The sequence below is a fragment of the Pristiophorus japonicus genome, chromosome 12 (assembly GCF_044704955.1).
Source record: "Pristiophorus japonicus isolate sPriJap1 chromosome 12, sPriJap1.hap1, whole genome shotgun sequence".
NCBI classification, from domain to species: domain Eukaryota; kingdom Metazoa; phylum Chordata; class Chondrichthyes; family Pristiophoridae; genus Pristiophorus; species Pristiophorus japonicus.
Genome location: NC_091988.1, coordinates 49637553 through 49663660, shown reverse-complemented (window position 1 = coordinate 49663660; position 26108 = coordinate 49637553). Strand labels below are relative to the sequence as shown.

Genomic DNA, 26108 nt, shown 5'->3' with positions numbered 1-26108 from the left:
GTACAAAATCAAGAAATAATGGAGACTTGTAAGAGAGGTACAGCAATAATCATGGATGATTTTAATTCTCATCTTGATTGGACAAATCAAATTGGCAAAGGTAGCCTTGAGGAAGAATTCAGAGAGTACATTTGGGGTGGTTTCTTTGAACAATACATTGTGGAACCAACCAGGGAGCAGGCTATTTTAGATCTGGTAATGTGTAATGAGACAAGATTAATGCATGATCTCATAGTAAAGGATCCTCTTAGGAAGAGTGATCATGCCATGGTAGAATTTCAAATTCAGTTTGAGGGTGAGAAAGCTAGGTCTCTAACTAGGTGTCCTGAACTTAAATTAAGGCAACTACAAAAGGTATAAAGGCAGAGTTGGCTAAAGTGGATTGGGAAAATAGATTGAGATTTTTCAGAACTCTCTGCAAACAGATATTCCAGTGAGAAAGAAAGACTCTGAGAAGGATGAATCATCCATGGGTAACTAAGGAAATAAAGGATGGTATCAAATTGAAAACAAAGGCATATAATGTTGCGAAAATTAGTGGGAGGCCAGAGGATTGGGAATTTTTTTCGAAACTCGCAAAGGACAACTAAAAAAATGATAGAGAGAAGATAGTTTGAGAGTAAATTAGCAAGAAATATAAAGAGACAGTAAAAGCTTCTACAGATATATAAAAAAAGAATAGCTAAAGTAAACATTGGTCCCTTAAAGAATGAGACTGGGGAATTAATAATTGGAAACAGAAAAATGGCAGAGACTTTGAACAAATATTTTGTATCAGTCTTCACGATAGAAGACACTGAAGCATCCCAAAAATTGATAATCAAGGGGCTATAGGGAGGGAGGAACTTAAAACAATCACTATCACTAGAGAAAAAGTACTAGGCAAACTAATGGAACTAAAGGTGGCAAGTCTCCTGGACCTGATGGCCTGCATTCTCTGGTCTTACAAGAGGTGGCTGCAGAGATAGTGGATGCATTGGTTGTAATCTACCAAAATTCCCTGGATTCTGGAGAGGTCCCAGCGGACTGGAAAACTGCAAATGTAACGCACCTATTTAAGAAAGGAGGGAGACAGAAAGCACGAAACTATAGGCCAATTAGCCTAACATGAGTGATTGGGAAAATGCTGGAGTCCATCATTAAGGAAGTAGTAGCAGGACATTTAGAAAATCATAATGCAGTCAAGCAGAATCAGCATGGTTTTATGAAAGGGAAATCATGTTTGACGAATTTGCTGGAGTTCTTTGAGGATGTAACGAGCAGGGTGGATAAAGGGAAACCAGTAGATGTGGTGTACTTGGATTTCCAGAAGGCATTCAATAAGGTTCCACATAAAAGGTTACTGCACAAGATAAGAGCTCACAGGATTGGGGGTAATATATTAGCATGGACAGAGGATTGACAAACTAACAGAAAACAGAGAGTCGGGATAAATGGGTAATTTTTAGGTTGGCAAACTGTAACGAGTAGGGTGCCACAGGGATTGGTGCTGGGGCCTCAACTATTTACAATCTAGATTCATGACTTGGATGAAGGGACTGAGTGTAATGTAGCCAAATTTGCTGATGATACAATGATAGGTGGAAAAGCAAGTTGTGAGGAGGACGCAAAGAATCTGCAAATGGATATAGATAGGCTAAGTGAGTGGGCAAAAATTTGGCAGATGGAGTATAATCAGCATGGATTTGTGAAAGGGAAATCATGCTTGACAAATCTTCTGGAATTTTTTGAGGATGTTTCCAGTAGAGTGGACGAGGGAGAACCAGTTGATGTGGTATATTTGGACTTTCAGAAGGCTTTCGACAAGGTCCCACACAAGAGATTAATGTGCAAAGTTAAAGCACATGGGATTTGGGGTAGTGTGCGGACATGGATTGAGAACTGGTTGTCAGACAGGAAGCAAAGAGTAGGAGTAAATGGGTACTTTTCAGAATGGCAGGCAGTGACTAGTGGGGTACCGCAAGGTTCTGTGCTGGGACCCCAGCTGTTTACACTGTACATTAATGATTTAGACGAGGGGATTAAATGTAGTATCTCCAAATTTGCAGATGACACTAAGTTGGGTGGCAGTGTGAGCTGTGAGGAGGATGCTATGAGGCTGCAGAGCGACTTGGATAGGTTAGGTGAGTGGGCAAATGCATGGCAGATGAAGTATAATGTGGATAAATGTGAGGTTATACACTTTGGTGGTAAAAACAGGGAGACAGACTATTATCTCAATGGTGACAGATTAGGAAACGGGGAGGTGCAACGAGACCTCAGTGTCATGGTACATCAGTCATTGAAGGTTGGCATGCAGGTACAGCAGGCGGTTAAGAAAGCAAATGGCATGTTGGCCTTCATAGCGAGGGGATTTGAGTACAGGGGCAGGGAGGTGTTGCTACAGTTGTACACGGCATTGGTGAGGCCACACCTGGAGTATTGTGTACAGTTTTGGTCTCCTAACTTGAAGGAGGACATTCTTGCTATTGAGGGAGTGCAGCGAAGGTTCACCAGACTGATTCCCGGGATGGCGGGACTGACCTATCAAGAAAGGCTGGATCAACTGGGCTTGTATTCACTGGAAGAATGAGAGGGGACCTCATAGAAACGTTTAAAATTCTGATGGGTTCAGACAGGTTAGATGCAGGAAGAATGTTCCCAATGTTGGGGAAGTCCAGAACCAGGGGTCACAGTCTAAGGATAAGGGGTAAGCCATTTAGGACCGAGATGAAGAGAAACTTCTTCACCCTGAGAGTGGTGAACCTGTGGAATTCTCTACCACAGAAAGTTGTTGAGGCCAATTCACTAAATATATTCAAAAGAGGAGTTAGATGAAGTCCTTACTACTAGGGGGAATCAAGGGGTATGGCGAGAAAGCAGGAATGGGGTACTGAAGTTGCATGTTCAGCCATGAACTCATTGAATGGCAGTGCAGGCTAGAAGGGCCGAATGGCCTACTCCTGCACCTATTTTCTATGTTTCTATGTTTCTATAATGTGGGAAAATGTGAGGTTATCCCCTTTGGTAGAAAAAATAAAAAAAGCAAATTATTTAAATGGGGAGAGATTACAAATTGCTGCAGTAGAGAGATCTGGGGGTTCTTGTACATGAAATTCAAAAAGTTAACATGCAGATACAGCAAGTAATTAGAAAGGCAAATGAAATGTTGGCCTTTATTGCAAGGGAGTGGAGTATAAAAGTAAGGAAGTCCTGCTACAACTGTACAAGGCATTGGTGAGGCCACACCTGGAGTACTGCGTACAATATTGGTCTCCTTATTTAAGGAGGGATATACTTGCATTGGAGGCAGTTCAGGGAAGGTTGACGAGATTGATTCCCGGATGAAGGGGTTGTCACATGAAGAAAGGTTGAGCCGAAACTCATTGGAGTTTAGAAGAATGAGAGGTGATCTTATTGAAACATAAGATTCTGAGGGGGTTTGACAGGGTAGATGCAGAGAGGATGTTTCCCCTCGTGGGGGAATCTAGAACTAGGGGGCTTAGTTACAGAATAAGAGGTCGCCCATTTAAAACGGAAATGAGGAAGAATTTCTTCTCAGAGCGTTCTGAATCTTTGGAATTCTCTACCCCAGAGAGCTGTTGAGGCTGGGTCATTGAATATGCTTACGGTGGAGATGGACAGATTTTTGAATAATAAGGGAGTCAAGGGGAGAGGGCAGGGAAGTGGAGTTGAGGCCAAGATCAGATCAGCAGGCTCGAGGGGCCAGATGGCCTACTCCTGCTCCTATTTCTTATGTTCTTATGTAGTTCACCAGACAGAGAAACTGGAATGTCTCTTTGGGGAAAGGTAGAGCAGAGTTCAATGGGGCACATATATGGTTGAAACAAAGAACAGCATTATAGACAGCAAGGGTATATTGCAGGTCTGACATGGCTCTAGTTGTGGAAATCGGTCAGTGTGAGATACTTGTATGACTCGGGAAATGCCGAGGTTGTGAATTCGAGTCTCACCTAGGAGTCAACGATTAAAAAAGATTCATCATCATAGGCAGTCCCTCAAAATCGAGGAAGTCTTACTTCCACTCTAAAAGTGAGTTCTTGGGTGACTGAGCAGTCCAATACGGGAATTAGTCTCCGTCACAGGTGGGACAACCGGTTGTTGAAGGAAAGGGTGGATAGAGAGTCTGGTTTGCCGCACACTCCTTCCGCTGCCTGCACTTGCTTTCAGCGACGAGACTCGAGGTGCTCAGCGCCCTCCCGGATGCTCTTCCTCTACTTAGGAGTCCCTGGCTAAAGACCACCCTCGGTTTCGGTGGGGATGTTGCATTTTATCAAGGAGGCTTTGAGGGTGTCCTTGAAACGTTCCTCTGCCCACCTGGGGCTCGCATGCTGTGTAGGAGTTCAGAGTAGAGCACTTGCTTTGGGAGTCTTGAGTCAAGCATGTGAACAATGTGGCCCACCCAACGGAGCTGGTCGAGTGTGGTCAGTGCTTCAATGCTGGCCTGATCGAGGACACTAACGTTGGATTATATTGTGATGGCAATGCATTAATTCTCTATTCGAATTAATTCCCTATAAAAAGGGTAAACAAGTTTATCAACCTAAGTCACCAGGAAAGAGTTCAAATAAAGGTTTGATGCTTCCCTGCAAGTCTGAGGGAAACATAAATCAGCATGCAAGTCAACTGGATCTCCGAGCAGATAGGTGAAGATTATATGGTCACTTGCACGATACAGTTTGGAGGGCCAAATACATAAATCAGCTTGGCCATCAAAAAGAACACTAACATTTTACAAAGACTTAAGAGTACTGGCAATCTTAAGATTCACAGACAAAACACAAAGGGTTTTTATTGTCTAAATTAATTGTCAAAAGCCAAAAGTGAAACTATTGCAAAGTTGCATTTACAAGAAAATGAAAGAGACATGGAGTATCATTTTGTATCACATCCCACTTAGTTTCAAAAGAAACACATATATGATAGAAATCAATTGGGTAACAGAATGGAAGTCATCAGCAGGCACCTTGGTTTTTAATCAGATTATACCAAATTTCAGGGAAAAGATTCAAGTCCCATGAACAATTTTGTAATGACTCAAGTTATTGAATTCAGAAACAAGACCTCCAAACATAATCTAACATCAAAGCATATTTTACTATGTTCCTCTCAACATCCATAAAAAAATTAGGTACAGGCTTTTCTTTTTGGTGTTCTCAACACTGAGAAAAATCCTTGCTTGTTATTGGAAACCCAAGACCAACCAACTTCTGTTTATTTCTTTCAAATTATGATTGTACGCTAAAGTTCTTTTGCTCTCCATCAAAATAAAAAAGTGCCTCCTGGGGAAGACAGCACAAGTAAAGCGTCGTTAGTAAATGGATTACTAACAACCAAAAACCTTATATAATTGTACTTAGCTCACAATGACACAATGTGGCTGAATACAATGAAAGCACTATAAAGATGGGGAAAACCTTAGGCTGCAATGTGGATTGCAAATCCGAGAGATAACAAATCCATGAAAAGGCACAGAAAGTTTCAAACAAATCTAAAAATTGCACAACCTCTGGACTGCCTGTCTGCAGACCATGTCAATTTTTTTTTGCCGCAGCCTCAAGATCACAGAACTTATAACAACCACTAAATATTTATAACATTCCAGCACATTAGCTATGCCATAAAGTGATACAGCATGTTACTATATAGACTGAATCAATACAAATACAGCTCTGATGCCAACAGTCTACCAGCATCATGTACGATATGAATACAAACAGGAACTGTTCAAGTGCCAGTGGAAAATTCCTGATAAGAGGTCCATTAAGATAGGTGGTCAACAAGCAAATGGCATGCAAAGACTGGAAGCCAATAGTAGTAACTGTCAGCTTGATTTAGTGGCATCCATTTTAAGAAAAATATCATGTACAGTACCTGTTGTCTCAGCTTGTCGTGTTGTTCTTGAAGAACCTCAAATCCAAATGAATCGGTATCTTGATTTTGAATGAGACCATTCTCTGTGGGGAAAAAAACCAGGAAAGTCACGTGGTGGTTAAATTGGAATTTGTAAAGTCAGGATGCTCACCCCCGACCCTGCATAACCACACTATCACCTTTACATATTTTTCTGCTGTGTTTGCACAACATAATGTCCTTCCATCTCTCGCTCCACTCTTCCCCCTTCTCTCCCCCACGCCTCTGTCTTTCATACAACTCCAAAATTTGTTTCTCTTTCTGCATTTCTTTCTCAACCTCTTTTCAGACTCCCTTTTCTCTCTCTCACCTGGGATTCCCTGGCCCTAGACCGCCCAAAGTGGAGGAAGAGCATCCGGGAGGGCGTTGAGCACCTCGAGTCTCGTCACTGAGAGCATGCAGAAATCAAGCGCAGACAGCGGAAGGAGCGTGCGGCAAACCAGTCTCCCCACCCACCCTTTCCTTCAACCACTGTCTGGCCCACCTGTGACAGAGACTGTAATTCCCGCATTGGACTGTAGTCACGAGGACTCAATTTTAGAGTTGAAGCAAGTCTTCCTCGATTTCAAGGGACTGCCTATGATGAAGATCTCTCTCATATTTTGCCTGTGACTATAAATCATTTCCTCTCTAATCTGTTACTATTTACCCCACACCCTTTTAGATATGAACCCAAAATACAGCACTTGTTCACCAAACCTTGCAACTTACTCAGCCCATTACACGTCTTTCTTTAACCCTCTAATCCAATTTACTATCTGATGCCCACATCGATTGGCATCTGTCATATTGCAGCTGTAGGCTGTGATTGTTGTATCAGTTTCAGAGAAGTGAACTGCGCCAACGGAAGTTCCACATGCACATCAATGACCATGGCCACTGATTTGCAGTTTTCTCACAAAAAATGAACAGAATCCTGCAATATAATCCATAGGTACTGGTAAAAATCGAGAGAAGTACTCTACTTATTCAGTTCGTTAAAAAAAAAAGGAGCCCTAATTTATAAATAGACAAGTTGTGGAATGCAATCCACAATATTGGCAAAATCCTGGAATCCCAGTAAATAAAAATAGAGTGGGACTTATTTACAAAACTATTAGTATACTTATCGATTACCTGGCCAACAAGACCTAGATGAGTTGAAAATTGCTCAACAAACCTTAAGCCATCTCATTCAGTTTCCATCAGCAATTACATACCTCTGGTTCAGAATTCATCGTTCCCCCGAACTGCTTGTTCCGGGTATACCCTGTGGTGCACAACCTCAATCCTAAACTAATCTTTCTATTCCACATCCAATCTACCCGAGTTTGTCTTCTTTCACCTTATTTCCCGACATTTCATCTACCACTGCCGAGACCCTTAACCATGCATTTATCATTTCATTCATATGCCCCACTGAATTGATTTCAGGATCAACAACCTAGTTTACAAATCCCACACCACTTTACTCCACCCTATCTGGGATACATCCTCCAGTTATGCAGCCCAGCCCTTATCCTCCATTCTTCTAACTTTGAATTACTGCTTCTCCCCACACCACCCTGCCTTTTGGAATTCTCTTTCCAAACCACAAAGCAGAATTAGCTCTCTCCCTGCCTTTAAAAAGCCTTTCTCTTCAAAGATGGCTTTGGTCTCCTCCCTGCATGCTCTTTCATATCCTTTTCATGTCCTTTGCTCCTCCTTGTAAAGTGCTCCAAAATGTTTTTCTATAAAAGGTATGCTACATAAAATGTACATTATTGTCATGTCTCAACGGGACTCTATAACAGGTGTGTGAAAAAGTAGCACCAGGTGAGCTATTTCATGATCACAGAGAGCAACTTGTTTTTTTAATTAATTTTTTTTTAAAATACAGATTATAGTTTCCAGTTAAATGAACTTACGTTATAAATTAAAAGGCACAAGTTGATGCAGAGATTAGCTAGGCCATATAGACCATGATGAAGTCATCGACCTGAAATGTTAACTCTGTTTCTCTATCCACAGATGCTGCCTGATCTGCTGAGTATTTCCAGCATTTTCTGGATTTATTTTGGACCATGAAGATCCCAGGTTCAATCCCTGGTCCCTGCTAGGATTAGTTACTTCAGCTGGGAAACTAATAGGGCCACAAAAATTAGCCTCAGCACCTCTGAGTTAACGAGGTGAAAATCAGACACAGGAGAATGTGTGTGTGAACGTTGGATGGTGAGGAGATCAATTTCAGCTAGGATATACCCCAAATCAAATGGCCTGCCATGACAAACTGGGAAAGCTCACGTGTAAATAATGCCCAGATGGAACTGGTGCCAAAGTCACTGTAACCTAGCAAGCGAGTGAGGAGAAAAGAGGAAAAAATGTTTTACAAACTTTTACCAACAATCAGCTTTAAGTTCAATATTACAAATGCTGAAATTAAAAGCATTTGCATTACCATGAAGTCCCTTTACTGCATTTTCATTATTTAATCGATCGGTGGTCAAAGCAGCAACTTTCGTATTTGCGTCATTTTTCGGGACTGATGATTCCCTATTGCTCACTGATGCTTTCATAGCATTGTTCACAAGCTTCACATCCTCAATGATAACCTGCGAGGCTAGAATATCCAGTTCCTCCAAATCATCAGCAGTGAAGTCTTCATTATCTCCAAAAGGATCTTCATTTGCTCTTGTGGCTTTTGCTTGTTCTCCTTTGTGACGCTTGTTCGGTGGAAATCCTTCAGAGTCATGGCTTACATTCTTTTTTCCTCGGTTTGATAACCCTGAAAAGGTTGAAACTGGAATTTCTGTTGGTAATTTTTCCATACTATAAATGATAGAGCTGTTTCGTTTCTTTGCCGAGTTCACAAAGACAGAGTTTGAGGACATTGTTCCAGCATTTAACCCTGCAAGACAGAACAGCCAAGAGGTATTAAAACATTTATGAACTGTACTCATCCTCCAATTACAACTTTTCTTGTTTGTGTTGTCAAAAGACATCCTCATCCAACTCCACAATAGAAAGCAGACATCGAGAGATTGTCCTAACAAAATACAACACAGTCCTGACAAATATTACTCAATCCGGAAAAAGAATCAGCAATATTTGTACAACATAGGCAATTATAAGAACATGGAAAAGCAAAGAACTGCAGAAGACAACTTGGTCAGAGCTTAAAGCGAATACCTCTCAATTACCTGCGATCTCAAATATATAAACAATTCTCCATTTTCTACCTCCTGGGCAGTTCATTCCACACATTCACCAAACAACAACTTGCATTTATATAGCACCTTTAACGTAGTAAGATGTCCCAAGGCACTTCATAGCATTGCCACAAAACAAAACAAATAAATTTGACACTGTGCCACACAAGAAATAATTACAGCAGATGACCAAAAGCTTGGTTAAAGTGGTAGGTTTTAAGAAGCGTCTTAAAAGAAGGAAAGAGAGGGAGAGAGGCGGAGAGGCTTAGGGAGGGATGTCCAGAGCTTAGGGCCACAAACAGCTGAAGGCATGGCCACCGATGGTTGGGCAATTATAATGAGGGATGCGCAAGAGAGCAGAATTTGAGGAGCACAGACATCTTGTGGGGTTATGAGGCTGAAATAGATCACAGAGATAGGGAGGGGCACGGCCATGGAGGGATCTGTAAACAAGGATGAGAATTTTGAAATTGAGGTGTTGTTTAACTGGGAGCCAATGTAGGTCAGAAAGCTCAAGACCCCCTATTTCCATCTCCGTAACATCGCCCATCTCCACCCTTGCCTCAGCTCATCCGCTGCTGAAACCCTCATCCATGCCTTGGTTACCTCTAGACTTGACAATTCCAATACACTCCTGGCTGGCCTTCCACATTGTACCCTACGTAAACTTGGTGATCCAAAACTCGGCTGCCCGTATGCTAACTCATACACAAGTCCCACTCACCCCTGAGCTCGGTGACCCACTTTGGCACCCGGTTAAGCAACGCTTCGATTTCAAAATTGTCATCCTCATTTTCAAATCCCTCCATGGCCTCGCCCCTCCCTATCTCTGTAATTCCCTTCAGCCCCACAGCCCCCTCCCCCACCCCCCGGGAGATATCTACACTCCTCTAATTCTGTCCTCTTGGAGCATCCCTGATTATAACTGCTCCACCATCAGTGGCCGTGCCTTCTGTTGCCTAGGCCCTCAGCTCTGGAATTCCCTGCCAAAGCCTCTCCGCCTCTCTACCCCCTCCCCCACCTCGCCTTTTCTCCTTGAAGACGCTCCTTAAAACCTACCTCTTTGACCAAGGGTCACCTGCTCTAATTTCTCCTTGCATGGCTGTCAAATTTTTTGCCTCATAATACTCCCGTGAAGCATCTGGAGATGCTGTACTACGTTAAAGGCACTATATAAAATATAAGTTGTTGTAATATAGCAAGGCGTCTCAAGGCGTTTCACAAGATTGTTATCAAATACAATTTGGTACCGAACCACATAATGAGATATTAGAACAGATGGCCAAAAGCTTAGTCAAAGAGGTAGGTTTTAAGGAGCACCTTAGAGGAGGAAGCGGAAAGAAGGGTAAAGAGGTACAGGGAGGGAATTCCAGAGCTTAGGGACGAGGCAGCTGAAAGCACGGCTGCCAATAGTGGAGTGGTTCCAATTGGGATAGTGCAAGAGGGCAGAATTGGAGAAGCGCAAAGATATGAGGGCTGTAGGAGGTTAGAGATAGGGAGGAGTGAGGCGCTGCATAAAGTAGTTAAATCTAAACACTGTACAGTTACTCTCCTAAGCTTAAGCGCATGTCCCTTGCATCTAAAGTTTGTGGCAATCTTAAACACATCAGGGCTTAAATGATGTATTCTCTTAGGAATCTTAAATACTTCAATAATGTCTCCTGAGCCTTCTCCAGCTATGGTACATCGCTTCTCAAATGAGAACAAAACACAACGCACTTCAATGTTACGCTCACTTGGAACAATATTCAACTTACTTGAGGCAAAAAATATTTGTTACATAGAACACAGGTTCATGTCTGCAATTTTGCACTTGGCAGCTTCTTGATCTGTAGAGATACTGAGAAAAGGTTGGCTGCATCTTCCTACAGGAATGGGAGGAAGAGAAAGTTTTCACATACTTTCCAGGAGCTGGTTAGAGGAGTATTGCAACAACCTGGAAACAAATCCTTCCAACTAAGATCTAATGTGTGGTGTAAGGAAAACTAAAAAAGGGGAAAGTGGGCTCCCTGGAAGGCTCAAATAAGCTTATCCAATAAGGTAAGCAGAACAGGAAGATCCCTACACTGTGCTGAGTTCACTGAACTCTAATACAGCAGTTGGGATGTGACACTTGGCCTGTGCCCTTCAGATAGAGGGGGAAAATTAGCCATGGGTCACACACACAAGATTGATTAACTCCCAGCAGGATGGCTATATAAGAAACTCACATTTAAACCTCAATTGAGACCAGGATTCTAATTTTAAAGAAATACCAATATTTTGAGATCTTGATAATTTAACAATCATTCAAAAGTGTAACGACTTGACAAATGAACAGTTAATATGATGGGCAAACTTGCTCAAGACACAACTAAGCAAGATGGAAAACAATTTAATAAAATAAATAACCACAGTTAGTTTTGATGTAAAAAAAACACCGCTTCAAATATGGAGGACCATTTTGCTGGAGACCATATTCCTCTCTTTGCAGTTTAATTATGAATTACACAAGTCATGGAACTTAGCAAAATCCATTTCAGAAAACTGTTGGATGCCAATAACCTTTTCAAGTTGCTCGCACAACACACATTATTTACCCAGAATATTTGAGAAGCTAACCTGAGCTCAATTTGGAAGCTTGTTCACACTACTTATTACAACAGCAGTGTTTAATATCCCTAAAAGGGAAAGGACGCAGCTTGTGACAACGAACGGAGGCATCCTGTGCGGAAGGCCACTGCGGAGCATTTAGTCCTTGTCTATAAACACTCCAAAAGGGAAAATAAGGCTTCCTCTGAGTAGCGGTGAATTCACTGTTCTCATCCCACTCAAAAGGGTCAAGACGAATAAGTCAGGAAGACAAAAAGGCAAAAATCTGAAATATAAATAGAAAATGTTGGAAATACTCAGCAGAACAGGCAGCATTTGTAGAGCGAGAAATAAGAGTTAACATTTCAGGTCAGCGATCTTTCATCAGAACTGGAAAATGTTACCAACCCTCCATTTTGCTCTTCCCTCCCCATTCCTCCTTTGCTCTTTCTCTCTCTCCCCGCCCCCTCACTCCTCCTTTGCTCCCCCTCCCCCTCCACTCCTCCTTTGCTCTTGCCCTCCCCCCCACCCCACTCCTCCTTTGCTCTTCCCCTTCCCCCCCACTCCTCCTTTGCTCTTCCCCTTCCCCCTCCCACTCCCCACCCACCCCACTCCTCTTTTGCTCTTCCCCTCCCATACTTGCTTAAAACCAGTTACAACTGCACCATTTTCCGGGTCTGACGAAAGGTCATCGACCTGAAGCGTTAACTGTTTCTCTCGCCACATATGCTGCCTGACCTGCTGAGTATTTCCAGCATTTTCTGTTTTTATTTCAGATTTCCAGCATCCGCAGTATTTTGCTTTTGTAATAGTTTAAAAGAAAATAGTACATGATATTTTAAAATGCTTAATGCAACAGCTCTAGCTTGGTGGGTACATGATGTTTCAAACAGTGAAAGTATGTTAAAAGGGAAAATAACTGGCTCGAAAACTAAAAATTAGTTGAATAAAATACTGGGCACATGAACAACTTTTATTTATATAGCACCTTTAACATAGTGAAACGTCCCAAAGCATTTCAGAGGAGCAATATGCGATAAACATGTGACACCGAGTCGCACAAGTAGAAATTAACGCAGGTGTCCAAAAGCTTGGTCAAAGAGGTATATTTTAAGGAGCATCTTGAAGGAGGAAAGCGAGATAGAAAGGTGGAGAGGTTTAGGCAGGGAGTTCCAGAGCTTGGGGCCTAGGCAACAGAAGGCACAGCTACCAATGGTTAAGCGGTTACAATTAGGGATGCTCAGGAGGGCAGACATTTCAGGGTATTGTGGGGCTGGAGGGAGCCGGCGCCTCACAACTTGAGCCGCCTCGGGGAAATCCCCTCTGTGCCTTTCAGTTCTGCGTGGAGGGGTTTCCTGTACGGGCTGCTCCTGCACACTCTCAACCTTGCCATCCTCGTCTGCCGTCCGGACACGCCATGGCGTACCATCTTGCCGTCCGGAGGAGGCGGGGGTCCCCGATGGAGTGCACTCTACGCGGGAGCCCTCCAATTATTTATCGGGGACTTGGCCTGGAGGGTGGTGCACGGAGCAGTCCCGTGCAATAAATTTTTAAGTCGGTTCACGGGCTCCCAGGCCACCTGCAATTTCTGCGGTCTAGAGGAGGTCCGTGTTCCATGTTTTTATTGAATGCGCGAGGTGGCAGCCCCTGTTCCATTATTTAAAAGGGACTGCTCCTCAATTTCTGGCTGCACTTTAGTCCCACACTCCTGATCTTTGGGCACCCTGTGCGGAGGGGAGCGGGTAGGTCCGAAGGCCGCCTTGTAGGACTGCTCCTGGGCACGGCCAAGGGTGCCATCAGCCGGTCCAGGCAGCGGGCGGTCGAGGGGGTCGCTCAGCCTGACTGCCTGCCTCTTTTCCGTGCCTACATCCGGGCCAGGGTGTCCTTGGAGATGGAGCACGCGGTGTCCACCGGTACGCTGGCGGCCTTCCGCGAGAGTTGGGCGGCGGAGGGACTGGAGTGCATCGTTGCCCCCGGCAACCAAATTTTAATTTGATTTTATATGTTTTAAAGTTTAATTTGTTTTAATTCCGGTTTTAGTGTCCCCCTCCCCTTTTATAAGGGGCATTTGTAAAATATATGGTTTTAATGCCCCAAAAAGAAATCACACAAAAAAACATTAAAAAAAATAAAGGGACAGTTAAAAGTGTCTGGAGTGTCCCCCAGATCAGGGGGCACTTGATCTAATGTTTATTTTGTTCCCCCCAACAGAGTTGTAGAGCAGTTGCATAGTATCCCCCTCCCCTTTTATAAGGGGCATTTGTGACACACACACACACACGTGTGTTTTAGTGCCCAAAAAAAAAATTTTTTTAAACCACAAAAAAAGAACCAAAAAAAAGGGCCTTGAAAAATGTTTGGTGTCCCCCAGATTAGGGGGCACTTGATTTAACGGTTTTATTTTTGTCCAACCAAAATAGTTGTGGGGCTGGAGATTACAGAGATAGGGAGGGGCAAGGCCATGGAGGGATTTGAAAATAAGGAGGTGAACTCTGAAATCAAAGCGTTGCTTAATTGGAAGCCAATGTAGGTCAGCGAACACAGAGATGATGGGTGAGCAGGACTTGGTGCAAGTTAGGACACGGGCAGCTGAGTTTTGGATGACCTCTAGTTTACGTAGGGTAGAATGTGGGAGGCCAGCCAAGAGTGCGTTGGAATAGTCAAGTCTAGAGGTAACAAAGACATGGATGAGAGCTTCAGCAGCGGATGGATGAGCTGAGGCAAGGGTGGAGACGGGCGATGTTACGGAGGTCTTAGTTATGCTACGGATGTGGTTGAAAGCTCATTTCAGGGTCAAATATGACACCAAGGTTGCGGACAGTCTGGTTCAGCCTCAGACAGGAGTTAGAGAGAGGGATGGAGTCAGTATCTAGAACGGAATTTGTGGCGGGGACCAAAAACAATGGCTTTGGTCTACCCAAAATTCAATTGGAGAAAATTTCTGCTTATCCAGAACTTGTCTGACATATACACACACAGTATGCATATACTATTTTAAAACAGCATTATTGCATTAAAACATAAATTAGATATATATGTCATTACAATGACTAATCATACATTAAAGTGCACAGATATGGAAGCATCTTCTCAGGCATGTAACAAGATATGATAAATTCAATACCCTAAAAGGTAATTATATATTTTAAAATGCCAGATATGCATTGTACAATAAACTATGAATAGCCACAACAAAACTGTGAGCTCTTCAGTTTTTCAGGGCTATGATTGCCTCAAAAAGAGCATGGTATTAAGTTCAAAGAGTACACCTGTCCTATCCTATTACAGCTACAACACCTTAACCAATAATGTAAACTTATGAGTGTCATTGTAACCCTATTCAACTTCCACAAACTGCAGTCAATGCATTCATTCTGAAGGAAAATTCAAAGGGTATATTTTCTAAATCCATGAAAAGTATGTGTCAGAGAATCATGGGCCCACTGCCAATGATTTTTCAACTATTGAAATCATTGTATGTGAACTCAGAGAATCAAACACTAATGAAAGAGTGACTGCAAAACCAATGCAGATAAATCACGATCTATATACAAGAGCGGTGCGTCTGGCATGTGTTTTATCTGTAAGCAAATTTTAGTTCAGTGCCACTTCAATTATTATAAAAGAAAAAAAAAGCCAAAAATTTGCAATGTACAGAGAAACAGGTTTTTGCAAACACACAAAAAAAGAGAAAGAATCAAAGTGACTTTTTTAATTGTATTTAACTCAACAGCTCCTAACAACGCAATCCGTGCAGATAACCAACTGAACCCATCACCATGGCGAATTAAAAGTCCGCAATGTTCTGATTCTAATACTTACGTGCGCTTAACATCCGAAAAGCTAGCTTCGAACAACCATATTGTCCACTCGAAGCAACGCGCCCGAGCTGCGGCCAATCAACTCGCTGCTTGTTCCCGTAACCACCACACACGCACATCCCTCCATCCCACTTCCCGATTGGTGCTCCGTAAACCTACGGTTTCCTTCAAGGTTCATATTGTATTTCGAACATGCATTTTGAAGTATCAGCAGCAGTGGATAGAACAGAAATGCATTTTGAAGTATCAATAGCATTGGATAGAATAAAAATGCATTTTGAAGTATCAACAGTATTGGATAGAACACACCTTAAATAATTACTTTAATATGTTACTTTTTAAAAAAAATCTTTACTCCTCAAGTAAAGCTTACAGCTACATTATTTGCTGTAATTCTGAATTAAGTATTGTAGTAGCTGCAATGGGGTCCTCTGTACTAATCTGGATTCTCATCGTATAAAACCAGTTTTTTTTCTTCTCCTGGTGCTTGCATCTCGTTGTTTGTGTGGATCATTAAATTCTGCAGTCTTCTTTCATATGGTAATAGCAAAGCAAATCAAATATCAATATCCAAGTTGGATATCAGGCCAAAGCTTCCGGTGTAACAGCGTGGATATCGTGTAGGCTGCCTACAAATTTCCTCTGAGGGCAGTGCTCAATAATGTGCTCCAGGGTCTGATTCGGAGCTCCACAGTTGCATGATGGGATGCTTTAATCTTCCACCTGCAGAGAAGGTGGCAGCATCTACCATGACCAGTTCTGAGGTGGTTGCTATTTCTCCACTGTTTGCGAGGAAGGTTTAATCCTACAGGTTGTACTGTGGGATCCTCCATAAAAAATCCATTCCGTATGTTGCAGTTCTTCCAAGCAATTCTGCAGTAATGATTGTATTTGAAATTGCTGGCCCTGGTTGGGTAGAGACTCGGTCTTGGTCGCCACACTGATTATTATTGAGGTCAAGGCGGGAGCAGACATGCTGTCATGCATGTTTCGCAGAGCTAAACTGCCTATCTGGGATCGACAGACTTCTGCCGCTTGTGCTTCAGCTCTTGCAATTTCTTCATCAGGAGATGGTGTTCATAGAGTCTGACACCACAATGTATTGCTGCTCACCAGCCCGTGTGATCAGCTGCGACATTTTCCCAGCTTGAGCAAAAAACTGCAAATGGTGGAAATCTGAAACAAAACAAAAAATGCTTAAAATATTCACTCGATCAGTTTGTATCTGTCATGTATGTACGCTTGGAGTTACTAGCCACCAGGTGGCACCACTATTGGAGGTAATTGGGCTGTACACACGAGTGTGCAGCCCAGGTATAAAAGGCAAGCCATCATGTAATGTAATTACTTTGGGCCCAAATAAAGCAGAGCCAGGTCTGTACCTGTGTTAGTTTACAGTATTTCAGTCTATCGCGTTATATACATAACATTTGGCGACAAGGTAACTTAAGAACCTTCGCATGCAAAAATGAACACAATTGGAATTCTGGAGAGATTCGTGGAGGGAGAGGACTGGGCAGATTTTGTAGCTCGCCTGGACCAGTACTTTGTGGCCAACAACATGGAGGAACCCACTGACACAGTTAGGTGCAGGGCAGTCTTCCTCACTGCTATGTATGTATGTAAACCTCACCAAAATGTAAGACTTACCACTAGGGGGCACATCTGTGGGAGACCTAAGGGTCACCTGTGCACCCTGGGCAAGCAGGTATAAATTCACCATGCTGCTTCTCCACTCTGGAGTCTGAATAAAGAGACCAAGGTCACAACAGTTTGAGCTTGCAATACAGTCCTGTGGATTTATTCTGAACATCACACGCATGGTTTGCAGTCCGAAAATCTATGGACTCATAAAGAATTTTCTCTGACCTGCAAGTCCAACGGACAAGGACTATGAGGAATTGTGTGCTCTGGTACATGACCATCTCAAGCCCAAAGAAGGCATCATCATCTCACGATATCAATTCTACAAGCACGTTCATTCTGAGGGCCAGGATGTGTCGGAATTCATTGCCGACCTAAGACGTCGAGCTGAACCGTGTAAGTTCGAAAACGCGTTTGGAGACACGCTGCGGGACTTCTTTGTAATTGGCATCAACCACGAGGTGATCCTGCGTAAGCTACTGGCAGCGGAGACGCTGGATTTGAGCAAGGCCATCACAATTGCCCAGACATGCATGACAATGGACAAAAACGTAAAGCAGATATAGAACATAGAACATAGAAAATAGGTGCAGGAGCAGGCCATTCGGCCCTTCGAGCCTGCACCGCCATTCAATGAGTTCATGGCTGAACATGCAACTTCAGTACCCCATTCCTGCTTTCTTGCCATACCCCTTGATCCCCCTAGTAGTAAGGATTACATCGAACTCCTTTTTGAATATATTTAGTGAATTGGCCTCAACAACTTCCTGTGGTAGAGAATTCCACAGGTTCACCACTCTCTGGGTGAAGAAGTTTCTCCTCATCTCGGTCCTAAATGGCTTACCCCTCATCCTTAGACTGTGACCACTGGTTCTGGACTTCCCCAACATTGGGAACATTCTTCCTGCATCTAAACCCGTCAGAATTTTAAACGTTTCTATGAGATCCCCTCTCATTCTTCTGAACTCCAGTGAATACAAGCCCAGTTGAGCCAGTTTTTCTTGATGTGTCAGTCCCGCCATCCCGGGAATCAGTCTGGTGAACCTTCGCTGCACTCCCTCAATAGCAAGAATGTCCTTCCTCAAGTTATGAGACCAAAACTGTACACAATACTCCAGGTGTGGCCTCACCAAAGCCCTGTACAACTGTAATAACACCTCCCTGTCCCTGTACTCAAAAAATCATTGAAAAATCAGAACTCAGCAAGTATTGTAAACAATATTGTATCATCGTTTGGCAGAGCTGCATATGGCAGGGCCTACTCGTCTGCATATGCGAAACCGGTGGCTGCCCAAAGTCTGCCAACGGGCATGAATCCGATTTCACTGTGTTGGCATTGTGGGGGCAATCATCAGACTCATCAGTGTCGGTTTAAACAGTACACTTGTAAAGGCTGTTCGAGACTGGGGCATCTCCAGCGCATGTGTCCGCAACTGAGCAAGCGTGCTGTGACACATCACGTGGAGGATGATGACCAGTATAGCGTGGATCCATACATGCAATCCGAGATACCAGAGGAGGAAGTGTATGGACTGTATTCATTCCTAACAAAGAGCCAACCGATAATAATTAATATGAAACTTAACGGTGTGCCGGTACCGATGGAATTGGACACGGGTGCGAGTCAATCAATAATGAACCAGAGGACATTCGACAAGCTGTGGGACACTAAGGCTGTGAGGCTTAAGCTGAGTCCAGTCAATGCCAAGTTGCACTAAAGAACTCATAATGGTGATTGGCAATGCAGTAGTCAAGGTGTCGTATGATGGTGCGGTTCATGATTTACCGTTATGGATTGTTCCAGGCAATGGTCCAACGCTGTTCAGCAGGAATTGGCTAGAAAAAATCAAATGGAATTGGAACGATATCAGAGTGTTGTCATGAGAGGATTATACTCCATGTGCTCAAGTGCTGAGCAAGTTCCCCTCGCTGTTTGAACCAGGCATCGTTAATTTCATGGGAGCCAAGGTGCAGATCCACATGGACTCGGACACAAGACCCATCCATCATAAAGCTTGGGCAGTTCCGTACATGATGAGGGAGAAGGTCGAAATCGAACTGGACAGATTCCAGCGTGAAGGGGTCATATCACCGGTCGAATTTAACGAATGGGCCAGCTCCATTGTTCCTGTGTTGAAGAATGATGGAACTGTCAGGATTTGAGGAGACGATAAGGTTACGATCAACCGAGTTTCGAAACAGGATCAATACCCGTTACCAAAAGCTGATGACCTGTTTGCAACTCTAGCCGGGGGGAAGTCATTCACTAAACTGGATCTAACGTCGGCCTACATGACACAGGAGCTGGTCGAAGAAATTTACGTAAATCAACACTCATAAAGAACTGTTTATCGACAACAGGTGCCCTTTCGGAATTCGCTCGGCTGCAGCCATATTTCAGAGGAACACAAAGAATCTACTGAAGTCCATCCCAAGAACCATCGTGTTCCAAGATGACATCCTTGTCACAGGTCGTGACAGTGCCGAACATCTGAACAACCTGGAAGAGGATCTACATCGTCTGGACAAAGTGGGACTCAGACTGAAACGTTCGAAGTGCATCTTCATGGCACCGGAAGTTGAATTCCTGGGGAAGAAAATTGCTGCTGACGGCATCAGGCCTGCGGACTCGAAAACCAATGCCATCAAAAATGCACCCAAGCTTCAGAATGTGACGGAGCTGCATTCATTCCTTGGTCTACTCAACTACTTTGGTAATTTCCTACCTAGATTGAGCACTTTATTTGAGCCACTGCACATGCTGCTAAGAAAAGGCGACAACTGAGTTTGGGGTGCTTCTCAAAACAAAGCTTTTGAGAAAGCTACTAATCTGCTTTGCTATAACAAGCTGCTGGTACATTATGATCTGTGTAAGCGTCTAGTATTGGCCTGTGATGCTTCATCATATGGAGTTGGTTGCGTGCTCCAACAAGCTAATGAGGCGGTTAAACTACAACCTGTTGCGTATGCTTCTAAAAGTTTGTCAAAAGCGGAAAGAGCCTACAGCATGGTAGAAAAAGAAGCAGTAGCCTGTATGTATGGGGTTAAAAAGATTCATCAGTACGTGTTTGGTCGTTGGTTTGAACTGGAAACAGATCACAAGCCACTCATTTAATTGTTTTCGGAAAACAAAATTATCAATACCAATGCATCGTCCCGCATCCAGAGGTGGGTGCTGACATTATCTGCCTATAATTATGTCATTCGCCATAGACTTGGCACTGAGAATTGTGCTGATGCACAGAGCTGTCTGCCGTTGCCCACACCGGAAGTGGAGACGACACAGCCTGCAGACCTACTGTTAGTTATGGATGCTTTTGAAAGTGAAGGAACCCCTGTCACAGCTCAACAAGTTAAGACCTGGACCAGCCAGGACCCGATATTATCAGTTGTGAAACGTTGTGTCCTTAGTGGCGATTGGTCTGCCATACCCAAGCAAATGGATGATGAGACCAAACCTTACAACCGTCGCAAAGACGAACCATCCATTCAGTCAGATTGTTTACTGTGGGGTAATTGTGTTGTTATGCCCAAGAAAGGCAGAGGGAAATTTGTACATAATCTAAATAGCACTCATCCCGGTATTGTCATGATGAAAGCCATTGCCAGGTCTCATGTATGGTGGCCTGGAATTGACTCTGATCTGGAATCATGTGTGCATCAGTGCAACACTTGCATGCAGCTAAGTAAAACACCAGCGGAATCGCCGCTGAGTCTGTGGTCGTGACCAGCTAAACCATGGTCCAGGATCCACATCGACTTTGCAGGTCCCTTCTTGGGAAAGATGTTTTTAGTTGTGGTGGATGCATCTTCCAAGTGGATAGAGTGTATAATCATGTCATCCAGTACATCCACATCTACCATTGAGAGCCTTCGTGTCATGTTGGCCACTCATGGTCTGCCCGACATCGTTGTAAGCGACAACGGATCTTGTTTCATTAGTCTGGAATTTCAAGAGTTCATGAAACTCAATGGCATCAACCATGTGAGGACAGCACCATTCAAACCCGCATCTAATGGTCAAGCAGAGCGTACTGTCCAAACCATCAAGCAGAATATGAAATGTGTAACTGCAGACTCACTTGTCACGCATATTGCTTATTTACAGGACAAGACCCCACACGCTTACCGGAGTCCCCCCTGCTGAACTATTGATGAAGAGAGGGCATTCTGAAAAAGACGGGTAAACAGCCAGTTGTCGTGGAGCATATAGGTACCAACGATATAGGTAAAAAAATAGGATGAGGTCCTACGAGATGAATTTAGGGAGCAAGGAGCTAAATTAAAAAGTAGGACATCAAAAGTAGTAATCTCAGGATTGCTACCAGTGCCACGTGCTAGTCAGAGTAGGAATCGCAGAATAGCTCAGATGAATACATGGCTTGAGGAATGGTGCAGAAGAGAGGGATTCAAATTCCTGGGACGTTGGAACTGGTTCTGAGGGAGGTGCGACCAGTACAAACCGGACGGTCTGCACCTGGGCAGGACCGGAACCAATGTCCGAGGGGGAGTGTTTGCTAGTGCTGTTGGGGAGGAGTTAAACGAACATGGCAGGGGGATGGGAACCAATGCAGGAAGACAGAGGGAAGTAGAATGGGGGCAGAAGCAAAGGATAGAAAGAAGAAAAGTAAAAGTGGAGGGTAGAGAAACCTAAGGCAAAAAGCAAAAAGGGCCACATTACAGCAAAATTCTAAAGGGGCAAAGTGTGTTAGAAAGACAAGCCTGAAGGATCTGTGCCTCAATGCGAGGAGTATTCAGAATAAGGTGGACAAATTAACTGCGCAGATAGCAGTTAACAGTTATGATGTAATTGGCATCATGGAGACATGGCTCCAGGGTGACCAAGGCTGGGAACTCAACATCCAGGCGTATTCAACATTTAGGAAGGATAGACAGAAAGGAAAAGGAGGCGGGGTGGCATTGCTGGTTAAAGAGGAAACTAATGCAATAGTAAGAAAGGACATTAGCTTGGATGATGTGGAATCGGTATGGGTGGAGCTACAGAATACCAAAGGGCAGAAAACATTAGTGGGAGTTGTGTACAGACCACCAAACAGTAGTAGTCAGGTTGGGGACAGCATCAAACAAGAAATTAGGGATGCGTGCAATAAATGTACAGCAGTTATCATGGGCGACTTTAATCTACATATTGATTGGGCTAACCGAACTGGTAGCAATGCAGGGGAGGGGGATTTCCTGGAGTGTATTAGGGATGGTTTTCTAGACCAATATGTCGAGGAGCCAACTAGGGAGCTGGCCATCCTAGACTGGGTGATGTGTAATGAGAAAGGACTAATTAGCAATCTTGTTGTGCGAGGCCCCTTGGGAAAGAGTGACCATAATATGGTAGAATTCTTTATTAAGATGGAGAGTGACACAGTTAATTCAGAAACTAAGGTCCTGAACTTAAGGAAAGGTAACTTCGATGGTTTGAGGCGTGAATTGGCTAGAATAGACTGGCAAATGATACTTAAAGGGTTGACGGTGGATAGGCAATGGCAAACATTTAAAGATCACATGGATGAATTTCAGCAATTGTACATCCCTGTCTGGAGTAAAAATAAAACGGGGAAGGTGGCTCAGCCGTGGCTAACAAGGGAAATTAAGGATAGTGTTAAATCTAAGGAAGAGGCATATAAATTGGCCAGAAAAAGCAGCAAACCTGAGGACTGGGAGAAATTTAGAATTCAGCAGAGGAGGACAAAGGGTTTAATTAAGAGGGGGAAAATAGAGTACGAGAAGAAGCTTGCCAGGAACATAAAAACTGACTGCAAAAACTTCTATAGATATGTGAAGAGAAAAAGATTAGTGAAGACAAACGTAGGTCCCTTGCAGTCGGATTCAGGTGAATTTATAATGGGGAACAAAGAAATGGCAGACCAATTGAACAAATACTTTGGTTCTGTCTTCACGAAGTAAGACACAATAACCTTCTGGAAGTACTGGGGGGACCGAGGATCTAGTGAGAAGGAGGAACTGAAGGATATCCTTATTACGCGGGAAATTGTGTTGGTGAAATTGATGGGATTGAAGGTCGATAAATCCCCGGGGCCTGATAGTCTGCATCCCAGAGTACTTAAGGAAGTGGCACTGGAAATAGTTGTTGTGTATCTGTAAAGCATGCACTCCCATGTTCCGCCGCCAGGGAGCTCATCCCCTGAAGTCCCAAGGGATCCCAACATCCCTTAGAAGCACTGTATATAAGCCGGCCCTTAAGGCCTGTTCACTCTGGAGTGTCTTATAAAAGACTGAGGTCACTGTTACTTTAACCTCCCTGTGTGCAGCCTCATCTGTGTAAGGAACACAATAACTGGCGACGAGAATACGGATCCAACGCGAAGATGCAGCAAACTGTGGACATCCTGGAGAAGTTCTCGGAGGGTGAGGACTGGGAAGCCTATGTCAAACAGCTAGACCAGTACTTTGTAGCCAACGAGCTGGACGGAGAAGGAAGCGCTGCAAAAAGGAGAGCGATCCTCCTCACAGTCTGCGGGGCACCGACCTACAGCCTCATGAAGAATCTTCTGGCTCCGGTGAAACCCACAGATAAGTCGTATGAGGAGCTGTGTACACTGGTTCGGGAGCATCTTAACCCGAGGGAGAGCGTGCTGATGGCGAGGTATCGGTTCTACACGTGCCAGCGATCTGAAGGTCAGGAAGTGGTGCGCTACGTCGCCGAGCTAAGGCGACTTGCAGGACAATGTGAGTTTGATGGCTACCTGGAGCAAATGCTCAGAGACTTTTTTGTACTGGGCATTGGCCATGAGACCATCCTACGAAAACTTTTGATTGTAGAGACACCGACCCACAGTAAGGCCATTGCAATAGCACAGGCGTTTATGTCCACCAGTGATAAAACCAAACAAATCTCTCAGCACACAAGTGCTAGCAATGTTCATAAATTAACTGGAACTGTGTTTGCGAGCAGAAATGTACAGGGCAGAAGCCACGAGTCTGCAACTGCCAACAGGCCTCAGGTGACCCAGATGACTCAGAGTCCCCAACAAAGGATGAATGCAAGGCAATTCACACCTTGTTGGCGTTGTGGAGGCTTCCATTCAGCCTATCCATGCCGCTTCAAAGAGTATGTTTGCAAGAGCTGTGGAACAATGGGGCACCTCCAACGAGCTTGCAAACGAGCTGCAAGCTCTGCAAAACCTGCTAACCACCACGTGGCAGAGGAAGATCGGTCCATGGTGGATCAAAGCAATTTCGAGCCTCAGACAGAGGAGGCAGATGCTGAAGTACACGGGATGCACACATTTTCGGCGTAATGTCCACCTATAATGCTAAACGTAAAATTGAATGGCTTACCCGTAGCCATGGAACTGGACACTGGCGCTAGCCAATCCATCATGAGTAAAAAGATGCTTGAGAGACTGTGGTGCAACAAGGCACTCAGACCAGCCCTGAGCCCCATCCACACGAAACTGAGAACGTACACCAAAGAGCTTATCACTGTCCTGGGCAGCGCCATGGTCAAGATCACCTATGAGGGCACAGTGCATGAACTGCCACTCTGGATTGTCCCGGGCGATGGCCCCACACTGCTTGGAAGGAGCTGGCTGGGCAAAATCCGCTGGAACTGGGATGACATCCGAGCGTTATCACATGTCGATGAGGCCTCATGTACCCAGGTTCTTAATAAATTTCCTTCCCTTTTTGAGCCAGGCATTGGAAACTTTTCTGGGGCGAAGGTACGGATCCACTTGGTCCCAGAGGCACGACCCATTCACCACGAGGCGCGAGCAGTACCTCACATGATGAGGGAGAGAGTGGAAATCGAGCTGGACAGGTTGCAACGCGAAGGCATCATCTCCCCAGTGGAATTCAGCGAGTGGGCCAACCCGATTGTTCTAGTATTCAAAAGTGATGGCACAGTCAAGATTTGCGGCGATTATAAAGTAACTATTAATCGTTTCTCGCTACAGGACCAATACCTGCTACCAAAGGCAGATTACCTATTTGCGACGCTGGCAGGAGGCAAGACGTTCACCAAGCTCGACCTGACTTCGGCCTACATGACGCAGGAGCTGGAGGAGTCTTTGAAGGGCCTCACCTGCATCAACATGCACAAGGGACTGTTCATCTACAACAGATGCCCTTTTGGAATTCGGTTGGCTGCAGCGATCTTGCAGAAAAACATGGAGAGCCTACTCAAGTCGGTGGTCTTTCAGGACGACATATTGGTCACGGATCGGGACACCGCCGAGCACCTACAAAACCTGGAGGAGGTCCTCAAGCAGCTGGATCGCGTAGGGCTGCGGCTGAAGAGGTCGAAATGTGTCTTCATGGCAACAGAAGTGGAGTTTTTGGGGAGAAAGATCGCGGCGGACGGCATTCGGCCCACAGACACCAAGACAGGCAATCAGGAAAGCGCCCAGGCCACAGAACGTCATGGAGCTGCGGTCGTTCCTGGGACTCCTCAACTATTTTGGTAACTTCCTACCGGGGTTAAGCACCCTTTTAGAGACCCTACATGTGTTATTGCGCAAAGGTAAGAACTGGGTATGGGGAAAAAACAAAGTAATTGCTTTTGAGAAAGCCAGAAACATTTTATGTTCCAACAAGCTGCTTTTATTGTATAACCCATGTAAAAGACTTGTGCTATCATGTGATGCGTCATCGTACAGAGTCGGGTGTGTATTACTAATGTTGCGGGGAAGTTGCAACCTGTCACCTATGCCTCCAGGAGCTTGTCGAAGGCCGAGAGGGCCGACAGCATGATTAAGAAAGAGGCATTAGCGTGTGTGTTCGGGGTAAAGAAAATGCATCAGTACCTGTTTGGCCTCAAATTTGAGCTGGAAATCGATTACAAGCCCCTGACATCCCTGTTCGCTGAAAACAAGGGGATAAATACTAATGCCTCAGCCCGCATACAAAGGTGGGCACTCACGCTATCAGCGTATAACTATACCATCCGCCACAGGCCAGGCACCGAGAACTGTGCGGATGCTCTCAGTCGGCTACCTTTGCCTACCACGGTGGTGGA

The 26108-nt window shown here is 44.3% G+C and overlaps 1 protein-coding gene across 6 annotated transcripts in view; it reads right to left on the bottom strand.

Moving 5' to 3' along the window:
• The window catches only part of atrip (ATR interacting protein), a 61906-nt gene extending 46356 nt beyond the window's left edge, over window positions 1–15550 (bottom strand). For 3 of the 6 annotated variants that reach the window (XM_070895403.1, XM_070895400.1, XM_070895407.1), the window contains exons 1-3: window positions 15474–15550; window positions 8330–8779; window positions 5875–5957 (exon numbers count right to left, since the gene is read on the bottom strand). In XM_070895403.1, the coding sequence (XP_070751504.1) occupies window positions 5875–5957; window positions 8330–8779; window positions 15474–15486 (546 nt within the window). In that variant the 5' untranslated portion in view covers window positions 15487–15550. Of the gene's footprint in view, window positions 1–5874; window positions 5958–8329; window positions 8780–10837; window positions 10946–11681; window positions 11938–15473 lie in introns of all 6 variants that reach the window. The other 3 variants (XM_070895405.1, XM_070895406.1, XM_070895404.1) reach the window with 3 other exon arrangements.
• Between the last annotated feature and the right edge of the window lie 10558 nt (window positions 15551–26108).